This window comes from Halyomorpha halys, unplaced genomic scaffold (genome assembly GCF_000696795.3).
Source record: "Halyomorpha halys isolate HHAL.00 unplaced genomic scaffold, Hhal_1.1 Scaffold838.1, whole genome shotgun sequence".
Taxonomy (NCBI): Eukaryota; Metazoa; Arthropoda; class Insecta; order Hemiptera; family Pentatomidae; genus Halyomorpha; species Halyomorpha halys.
The window spans coordinates 295365-306959 of NW_027109924.1; the positions used below are offsets into that span (position 1 = coordinate 295365).

Sequence of the window (11595 nt, forward strand, 5' to 3'; positions counted from 1 at the left end):
TTTTTTTTATAAAATATTCAATTATTGATAAGATATGCTAAGCATTGTTTAAATTGTAATGCCTGAAAAAAAATTTACTCTTGCCGTTATTACTTATTTTTATTCCTATCATTGTATTTTTATTCTTATCATTGTATCATTTTGTATCTTTTTAGCCCTAATGAAGCCCTGCAAAGTGTGGCGAAACATCGGAAAATAAATAGTTGTCAACTATTTTTGTTTCTTGACATACTGGAAGATTATTGATTGACCGTGTGTGAAGATGAAAGGAATATGGTCCGGGTGCGGTCAAGAAAAACTCAAATAGTAGAAATATACTAATTTAAATACTATCATACTATATACTAATTTATACTTTATACTATATACTAATTTAAATACTATCATTAAATTAGTATATTTCTACTATTTGAGTTTTTCTTGACCGCACCCGGACCATATTCCTTTCATTTTTGTTTCTCTTTTGACCGCATACCTGACCATCTTCTTATATATTAAATAAGACGTTCTTTAAATCATAGCGATAACTACTTCGTAAATTCAGGATTAAAAGTTATAAAAGATATGGAGAAAATTCATGAATCCATTTAACGAAATATGTATATTATAATCTAACCCCTTAATTACCAGAGCATAAATATTAAGATTTAAGGTAATGCAAATTATGTGTTACCATAATTAGATGATCAATAAAAGTATTATGTATATTTGGTTTAGTTCGTATCTTTTGGATGTATAAGATATAATCATAACAAACTTCATATTACAGCATCATGAATAATCAGCTAGAACATTGGTAGAAGCCGTTAAGAGTTACTTCACCAACATTAACCAGGAACTGTAGATCCATATTAAATCATGCTGTTGTTTTTATTTTAGAAAACAGGTTAAAAATATGTTATATTAATGCCTTGTTTTGAAAATAAACATAAATAATCACATAATCTTTTATTAATTCAATATTTATATTGACTATTGTACAAAATCTATACGCAGGTGAGTTGTTTTGACTTCGCTTGTAATTTGTATTGATTATTTTTTTTTCTAAAAAACTGCAAGTAATTTTGTTATGTATTTAGAAAAAGGAAACTTAGCGTATTTAGGTTTCAAACATACTTTAAATGCTTTAGATAAAGGTTTTTTCTTTAATTAAAACCTATTTCTTAATTTTATTGGAAATTGTTGGTCTTGAAACCACCACTACGCATGCGTCGGTTGCGCGTTGGGCCTACAAAGCGTAGCAAACTGCTCACTAAGGTTCACCGCCTCGGACACGATAGACGTCGGCTCTCAAAGATATATATATATATTTTTGTTAACATTAAAGGTAATTTTATTGTTTTATTGATAATGTTTGTTGTCATCATTTAATATTAAAAATGACTTTCTATAATTTAATTAGCTCTTGTATTGCGATACAATATGTCGAAGTTTTGTTGTCTTCCTACGTACATTTTGTAGTTGTTTACAAATTATTTGATAGTGTCAAAGATACGTTATTGCTTGTTTTAATTAACAATTAGTCAAGTTTAATTAATTTTGTGTCGAAAACATATTTCACCAGTGACAGCGGTGTTAAGTCAAATCAACTGATAGTATTATAATAATTTGTACCTATTACTATTATATTAGTAGTATCTTGTTTTGTTTTCAGAAAGTTATTTTGTTATTTTAGTTTTGACTTTTTTAAGTTATGAACCTATGCTGCAGTCCAAGATGGCTGCCCCAGCAAAGCTTGGGTGGAGCCGGTTAGGTTGACGCTTTAACGTAACATAACGTGGCCATCTTGGACGCGCAAGGTCAGACGCCATTAGGTTTACCAACCCAGTTGGGCGGGTATTATCTTTCTTTTTCTATTTTTAGACTGCTAAATGGCCGAACAATTTTGCCTGCGGTGGAACAATCATCAGAGCACGCTAGTTTCAGTATTTGAGAAATTATTAGAAAATGAAGCTCTCATTGATTGTACATTATGGGCGGAGGGACAAGTACTCAGGGCCCACAAAGTGGTTTTATCAGCCTGCAGCCCCGCCTTCGAAGTAAGTATCCAGTAATTTTTATCATATTACCTTAAAGTTTAAACAATAAAATTGGTAGATCATAAAATGTGGTGATTGTCAAAATAAAAACTTATTTTTAATTACAATGTTTTACCTTCAACCAGCAGTCAACTATCTCAACTTAATGTCAACATTCTCTTGTAATAACTTATATTTAAAAGATTTTTTTTTTAACAACTTAAGTAGTCTGCTTTGATAAAAGGCTAAGTCTGTGTTGCCATAAATGACAGGTACCATGTTTTATAACCAAACATCTCAATTTATGAATTTACTATTAACTCAGTTTTACCTGTATTCAAGTTGAGATCTAGTATACAATTTACTATTTATTGTCTATATCACAGCTCTGATAGTGATGCACCTGAATAAATAAATGTTTTATTTTTCAATTGCACTCATTACTTTGATGGTACTATAGATTTGTTACTTTTCTACTGGGGAACAATCGTAGGTTATATGCAAAGTAATCAATCTAAGGTATAATGCATTGAAAATGTTTAACACCAAACAATATTGGCTAGATGTCCCACTGCCAAAGTAAACCAGTGTTATATATATGTATATGTTACTCTAACTATTTCCAATTCTGATTTTGTAACCTTCATTTATTTTGTATATTTAATTAACAATTTCAAGACTCAAGCATTGTTAGATCGACAACTTTGACTTGTTGAAGGTTTAATTAACCATGCTTTTTTTCAGTTGTTACTTATATTTTGCTTAACGATTCTTAACTTGTTTTGGGTGAAATGTAATCTCAATTCTTTTCCAAGATCAGAAAGATATTAAATTCTATAGGGAATTGAATTTTAAATACTTAATTTTCTAGATAAACCTAGGACTTAAATTTTATTTTTTCTAGGCAAAGATAATTTTTTAAGTGGGTTATGGTAAAAAATTCTCATATGTTTAAACCATTCACCTCTGAAATGTATTATAGGACAACCACAGTAGTTGACAGGTTAACCATTGGTTTTAAATTTTACGAGTTTCGTACCTGTTGTATGTTTTGGGTTTAGCATAGAATTGAAACAGTTGTTCCTACCAAACTCAATATTTAAAAACAAAATTTAACCTGTCAATTACTAGTGCATTTACCCTACTCTTGTATAGACAGAACATTTTCATTTCCTTTAGAGGTAAATGTATTGATGATAAAACAAAGTCGGGGTAATTTATTTTCAATATTTTTTTCTAATTCATTATAATCATGATTGATTCCTTTTTATCTTTCTTTTTTCTTATTTAAAAAATTAAAATAAATAGGCTTGTTTCAACAACTTTTGTCAGTCACAAACTGGAATGGAGCCAATGTAGTTGAGGTTTTGGAATGGATAAACTTATAATATGCACGCTCCCTGTTCAGTTTCGACTGCCAAGAGGGGTCATCTGTAAAATTAAATTTCTCATTTAATTAGTATATTCCTGTTTAACTCTTAATTAATTAAGTGTGTTAATTATTATTTTTCAGTCAATGCTGTGCGTGCAAGAAGATAAGCATCCTATAATCTTCCTGAAAGATGTAAAATATTTAGAATTAAAAGCTATGCTCGATTATATGTACAAAGGGGAGGTGAATATTTCTCAGGATCAGTTAGATTCATTTTTAAAGACTGCTGAGGCACTACAGGTGAAGGGATTAACTGATCAGGGCGGGGGAGGGGGTGATGAGCCTCCTGCCAAGAAGGGTCCTGGTCGAAAAGTTGTGGTGACTGATGCACCCGAATCACCTTTAGTTGGCAATGCCCCATTACGGGAAGGATCCATTTCACCTCTTGGCGGTAAAAGAAGAAGGAGAGTGGCTAGAAGGCACTCGGCGGAAGAAAGTGAGAGCAATGACTGTGATATGCAAGCCCCTGCAGCGCCCCCACAGGCGGTCCCTGCAGAGTCTGCTGCTAGGTTAGCACCCCCTACCCCTACCCCCCAACCCCCTCCTATTATTAAGAAAGAAGTCGTCCCGCAGGAACTGATCACACCCAAGACTGAATATACGGAAGAACAACCTGAGGAAATTGAGGATCTAACATTAGATGATGATGATGATTATGGAGAAATGTCTAAACCTGGCACGTCATTCGGTCTTTCACAAGGTTCTACTAGTCAAGGTAATATATCTTCATATTTATTTTTTATTTCTATTATAATCTTCCATTCTTGCTATGCATAGGTAACTAACTATAGATTTACTTTATAATTTAGAATGTTTATAGCCAGCTATTTTATATTTCGTTAAATTATCATTATAATTGTATATTATCATGTAATATTAGTGTAATATCACAGAGTCAAATGGAATGGGCTAAGTTTTTGCTTTTATTAAATAATTTAATTATTTGTTAAAGTTGAATAAAATATAACTGATCTCAAGTTATTTTAATATATATTTTCAGACATGCAATAGTAGTGAACGGCTTTTCCTATCAAGAAAATTATTAGTTTCCTCTTAAAATTAGAATTCCAATATTATTAAAAACGTGTTTTTAAATTTAACAGCTAAATAATTTGTAAGGAGTTATCTTTAAAAATATAAATTCTTTTTTATTTAAAAATTTATTTATTAGGGGGAAAAAATTGACTATTGTGGACTAGGCCAAAAATTAATCAGCTAGTTGACAGTGTAAGTTGTAAGAAATAAAAGATGAGAAGTAAAAAGGATCTTGGTCAATATTAGAGGTATCCCTCTTGGAAATTGTTCTTATATAAAATTATGGTTTAGTTCCTTTTTTAAATTAATGTGTTACCTGTGCTACAAGAAAGGAAGAATAATAATATAATTATTTTATTCTATATTTACTTATGTAGTTTAAAGATCTGTTAAAGTAATTGTTCTATCCCATTTTTTGGCTTAAGTACCAATTTTTTATAAATGATGTCAACTGTATTATAAAAAAAAAATCAGGATGCACTTTTTTTTATTCTAATTCTCTTTACTTGAAATGCTGACATTTGACCTTTACAATATGTGGGTTACCATGAGAGGGCTTGGCAGAGGTGGCTGGACCCCCTCATATTTGGTTTGCATATATATTAAAAATAATTTTAAAAAATGTGATTTTGATTTTTTTTCTCTTAGATGATTATCAATTGTGTAACCTTTTGCATTATTTTTCAAAACAATAGTATTATTGTAAACTAATTGTTTGTCCATTGGTAAGCGAGACTTCCAATATCTTGTAATTTATAGTGTGAAAGCATCTATATTTTAGGCTGGTTATACTCATTGTTATTGTTTAGGATTAAATTTTTCTATGCTACAATCGGTATTTTATTGTTTTTCTTTTCGACTGTAATAAGTTTAAAGGTCAATATGGTTCAGGGAACCTCCGGCCCTATTGCGATACCTTGAAACTGGTTCTCTCCTACTTCTTGCCCTGTCTCAAGTTGTTCAAACTACTGAAACAAATTTGTAATTAAATTTTTTTTTCTAAATTCTACTTAATATTCTAATGGAAATGAATCGGAATACTACCAAAGGCTTCATTTCTAGGATTTGAAGTATATAACCAATCTAAATTCATTTTTACATTTATTTTTGAATTATAAAATATTCTATAATGCATTTTGGTTGCATTAGGACACTTTTTGTTAGGATTGTATTTAGAACTAAGATAAACATAACATCATAAATTATTACTTCAAATAAAAAAGTTTTAGTGTGAGACAGTGCTTTAAGTGAGACTGTTGTTCCAAGTATTAAAAGGAGGGGAGGGTTACATCTGAACCTCAATGTAACACTGCTGAATAGAGAGAGGATAATTAACAAAAATTAAATTAAATACTTTCTCTTTAATAATGTTATGCACAAAAATTACACTTTCTTTATCTCACTTATGTTACAATATTATGGTTTATTGGCAACTAATAATTTTGTTCATTTATAATGACTACTACTCAATTTTTGTTGCAGTTTTTTTTTTTTTTTTTCTGAATAATTAGGATTTTAAGTAGTAGTACGCCCTAGTAATATTTAGCCTATTGTTCAACTAATAATGCAAGTAGGTTACAATCATTTAAGCCAAACATTATTATATTGACTAGAATGTTTGATATATTAAAATACACTAAAATAATTTCTATATATGTATGTATAGTTGACCGTAAAAATTGATATATAGGGAGATGGTCAGGGTTGCGGTCAAAGGAGAAATAAATAGTATAAATTTAGAAATTGTAAACTATTTTTATTTCTCCTTTGACCGCAACCCTGACCATCTCCCTATATATAAAATAATTTCTGGTTTTGGTGAAGGTGATAATTATTAAATTGAATAAATGAGATGTGTCAAGAGTTCTAATCCTGACCTTTATACTTAAATTAAAGCTAGTTTTGCTAAAGTTTCTAACCCAATTTAGTTAATTTATATCAGGATTCATTTATTTAATCCTCCACCACTAGTATTCTCTTCTAAAACACATGCAGCCATTGTGGCCTCCGCACAAGTATCTCAAAATTTGTTGGTTTTTAATTATTACCTCTACTAACTTTTTAAAAAAAATTAAATTTATACTAATTGATATGTTGACCTCAGTTATTATTTATTTTATTTTATTTTGTTACAGATTTTTCACAATGGCAACAAATGAATGATGATCGGACACGGGACGAAGTTTTTATGGCAGCACAAGAAGCAATTAATAACCAATCTAATGCACAAGGTAAGCATTCCGGGCTCCGGTTATTTCATTTTTTTAAATCATCAAATATTGTCACAAGAAGTTTTACTTCTTCATTGCTTTTCTAAATTAAAATATTTTATTTAAAAAAGTTATTGCCATGTTGAAAGGAATTTAAATTTTATTTAATTTTCCTATAGAATTAATATCATTTATTTCTTTAACCATTATTGGAATTACTTCTTATAAGTGTTTTATTGAACTATTGACAGATTAATTAAACCCACCTTTTATTGCACATGTGGAATAAGGAATTGATAAATATTTTTGTGGAATCTTTTTTAAGTTATATCAATGATTTTTCTATTCGCATCATTCACCCAGGAGCGGTATTCCTGTTTATCATATTATGTAATAAGGTGTAAATAGTTGACCTTATATTAATAGGAGCAGATGGTGTTGGTGCGTGTGATCAGCACAAATAAATGAATCTTAGTTACTTGTGTATACGTTTAGACCTGAATTTTAGGCCTTCATTAGGAGTTGGCCTCAAATGAAGACTCGGTTGAGTCTCTTGAATTTTCACGGAATTTGGTTTGAGTCCCCTTATGAAGACCTGAAATCAAGTTCAAAACGTTGGCACAAGTAAATAAATATGTTGCGTTTATTTGTGTATTGTTGCTAACCGCACCTCAGACCCTCTTCTCACATTATATAATAGATGGAGTCTTGGATTTTTGTTGTGAAATATAAAAAAAAATATTGATATAGCTTCATTAAACGACAGTAAAAATTCTAGTTGGTTCTTAATTCCATGTGTTCAGTTTTTAAGTACCTCATGCGTGCTGTTAATGTATGATTGCAAATTAATTATTATCTGAACAAAATATTAGTAATTAAAGTTTGGAGATACTAATAACAGTTGAAAATAAAAACAGCTTTATACCCAGAATGTAAGCTAAACACAATTGTTTGTTGACAATCTAAAAAGTGGCCTAAGTAGTGAAATTATTGACAAAAGCTAATAGCGATTGTGCCATATTTAGACTGCTTTTTAGGTTGTAATAATGATATTCAGTTTAGTTTCCGGGTTAAAAAGATTTTTTTATTATTACTTGGCTTTATTGATCTCCTGTCTTTAATGATAATATTACAGGTAATTAATTATAAGGAATTTGGAAACATTGAAGAAGTCGTGCTTGGTTTCACTTTTTGCACTGATACTAATTTTTTGTGCAAAGAATATAAGTTAATTTATAATTAAGTTTTTAAAAATAAGTTGCGTGTTCCTGAACTTCTTGTGGCATTATTTATGCTGTGAGTTACCTTAAGATTTTAAAGTGGATGTCCACCTTAAGTATAAAGCATTAGGTTGGCATCCATAATTAATTTTAAAATATTTTTGTAAGTAAGGTAATGCCCACATTGGACCTTTATTCTTTTCTTCAGTAGACATGATAATCAATAGTTTAATATTAATAACATCTATTTACAATATACTGCATTAAGGGTAAGGTGGGTAGTCCAAGTTGTTAAGGTAGGAAAGACTTCATTGGATGACCTGTGTTTCTTTTTCTGCAGTGTGCCTCAAATATAAGATAACATATCGAATTGACACTGAAAATCTGATCCTCTTTGGGTACAGCCTGCTTACTTTTTTTATATATATTACATGTACATAAATTTTATCCCAAATTTCGCATGATATCCATTTTGGTAGATACCTTTATGCTTTTCCTGTCTATCCTCTGTTTCCCTATTATATCGGTTTATCTATCCTTTCCTATTTTTGGTGGTATAAAGTTTTTAAATGGTAAGTATTCGAGACAATGAACCGGTTTCATTGTCTTGTTTATGGTGACATTGTGCGATCAAGAAGACAGTGCTTTTTATTTTTTTTGAACAAACGAACCTAAGAAGAATTTCTCAGCTACCTCAAACTTGGATTGAAGACATCTTAAACTGAATAGGTGGGCATCAATTTCTTTATTTTATTATTATTACTTATTTTAAGATTTAAAACAAATAATGATGACCTTTATTTGTTTATTTAAGAAGAGTGTTTAGGGGGCGTGGCCATTGAAAAGCTCGCAAAAAGTGTTAACTCTATTGTTAATATGTTCTGAAATGTAGGTTCATTGTCTGAGCTAAGAACAAGATACAACCATGAAAGGATTCAAGAATAGAAAAATTGGATTAGAGGTGTAAGTGGTTTATTTTGTACTATGAAGAAATGACTTCACTTTCACCACTAATCCAGTGAAGTATAGATACCATAGGGAAATTTGAAACAATTAAATGGTATATGTAGAAATATTTTAAAATTTAGATATTTGACAATTTCCTACATATGCCCTTAAATTTTTTCGTATTCTAGGTATTTGTTACTGTGTCTATATTTTAGTCCTACTTACATAGTCATATCTTACTTATTCTTGGCCCTTACAATGCTCACAACTTTCTGCTTTTTGCGGTTTTTTTTTCCTTGACCATCACCTATTTTATTTACAGTTAAGGTCATTAATTGATATTTTTCAAACAGTTGTTTATTTTAAATTGTGGTCACCATTATTTGTTTTACTATTTTATTTTATGTCTGTACTTTTAAAAGATAACGTGTTTTAAGTATTGTTTTTGAACACAAAAAACAAATTCACCAGAATCAGGTATGTATTTTTTGGGTTATTCAATGTTGGTGAAATATTGAACATCATCGGCCTCAGAAGATAGTGTTTGGTTTAAGAAGATATTTATAGTGCTATGAAGAATTAAAAAAAAAAAGGTAAGTGAAGTTTTATTATTATTCCCTCTTTCCCAGACAAAAAATTAAATAAAATGTTGCTGTTGCTTCATTCATCTACAGGTAAGTAAGGAAAAGGTAAGTTGAATTTTCTACACCAACAGGGATGGTATAAAGTTATATATAAAAATATATGGAGCACATTAATAAAAGGCCAACTTTGACAAATAACATTAAAAGATTATGTGGGGTCCTGCCTTATCCAGTCAATATTTAACTCGGCTGATGCAGATTACAAATTGTTTAAGACTTGATTATTAACTTTAGAACTATTACAGTAAAGTAACCTTGGTCTGTTGTATTGTGTCTTATAATTGGGTAGAAAGCTAAAACCAAAATATGACCTTGATGTGCATTAGGGATCAAGCAGTTATCGAACAATGCTACAATTCATTTTTCCTTATTGTGAAATGCTAGTTCCTGATGATTTAAAAATCGTAGGAAAATCCTCTTTTAAATCCCTTATTGTATCACCCATGTTGCATAGGTTATATACATCTTAAATTTTGTTTTTCTCAAGGATTCTCATAACTTTAAATTAACAGACATAACCTGTGGGTAATTTAAGGTTAAAGGAAATATCGCAATTACAGCATATGTTAAATGCATTCCTGGGTTTAACCCTCTTGTCAGGTACACGTAGTAGGGCAGAAGTTTCTTGACCCTTAGGAGAGACTACTGTGTAATGTTAAGTGCGCAGTATAATTTGCTGAACAGATCCCTTAAAAAGCTACTAGTTGACAGTTCGATGACCCTAAGGATCGGTTCCAGCCTATTAAGCTGAACTGTTAACGGATATATTGGGTAATTATCCGTTTTTGGCAGTGCAGACAAGATAGTAATCAGGAACTGTTCTGGGCGGGCTGGTTATAGTAAAAAAAAATCCTGAATTGTTATAATTTCGCGAATAGATTATATATATTAAAGATTTAGTTATAGGAGAGAGCATCCATGTTTTCCTTTCCCATAAAATGTTTTCTCAAATTTTGTTCAAATCTAACGCGATTATTTTCACCTACATTCTTATCCATTATGAACAGATTTAATAGGCTAAGCGTACTTTATCTGAGTTATCTCTTATGCAATTATCCCATTTAAATTCCATGAAACAAGCATACTATCTCAAAGTGCCTCTAAAATCCCACTAGTTCAGGATTTCACGAGTGTCGTCCTATTTCTCCATGCATAGTCAAAGGATAACTGACGAAAAATTGCCCATATGGTATACATGGTATATTCTACTCAAAAGATCCAGAAGGAGAAAACGGCTCATACTTTATATCATATGTGAAGTTGGCCCGTGTTACCCCCTGCTTAAAATTAAGGCTTTGCAAATTCTAATTAACGCGACCTTAATTCCCTTTTCTTGAGTTGCTTGTCTATGGCCTCCGATAAATAGTTTTTAAAATTGACTGTTCTGTGAAATTTAATTCCGGCACTGGGTGCCACAATGCTCGGATTAGACGTGATGCATTTTAACCTAATTTGTGCCTTTGCTGACCGCATCTGACAATCTTATCCAATCAAAATTGAATTAGTATTTAATTTTCAAACCAGTATGCCGCTGCATTATACGTTTAAGAATGGCTATTTATTAACTATTATATCAATAATTAGTTTTCAGCAATTACTAATAAAAGTGTACATGCTTGTCAAATTCTGTTTCTACAACGAACTTTCCTGATATTCATGGTGGGAACTTCCATACTAGGCGTTTACGTTCATGTGGAAAGTAACTTCGGGAGAATTATAATTTTTGAGACTTATCTCCAGGTATCACATTTTGTGGTAAGGTTAGATAACTGATGCCGTGCCCTTTCATTTTTTTAAAATTACTCCCCTAGAAAATATATCGACCTATTAATGCAAGAGTTGCAGAGTATCAGGATTGGTAGGGGGTGCACTACGTTAATAAGTTTATATGGGATTAAGAGTTTGGGTTTTTCAAGCTCATGGTGTTTTTTTTTAACTGTACTGACTTGAGTCCTAAGTCTCACCTTATGCATGGACTCTCCTAATTAAATTATGTTGATGGGAATCCGCTTAGATTTATTGATAATTTCGAGTCGTTTTCTAGACAAATTATGTTGACCATTTGTGTGGCCAAGAATCAAAAGGCAC

General features: G+C 30.8%; 1 protein-coding gene across 1 annotated transcript; it reads left to right on the forward strand.

The window, feature by feature from the left end:
- The first annotated feature begins 1196 nt into the window (after positions 1–1196).
- Positions 1197–8521, forward strand: LOC106686562 (longitudinals lacking protein, isoforms H/M/V). The gene is made up of 4 exons (XM_067048092.1): positions 1197–1327; positions 1864–2039; positions 3532–4165; positions 6621–8521. The coding sequence occupies exons 2-4, from the start codon at positions 1872–1874 to the stop codon at positions 6800–6802; spliced, it is 984 nt and encodes a 327-aa protein (XP_066904193.1). The 5' UTR covers positions 1197–1327; positions 1864–1871; the 3' UTR covers positions 6803–8521.
- The last annotated feature ends 3074 nt before the right edge of the window (positions 8522–11595 follow it).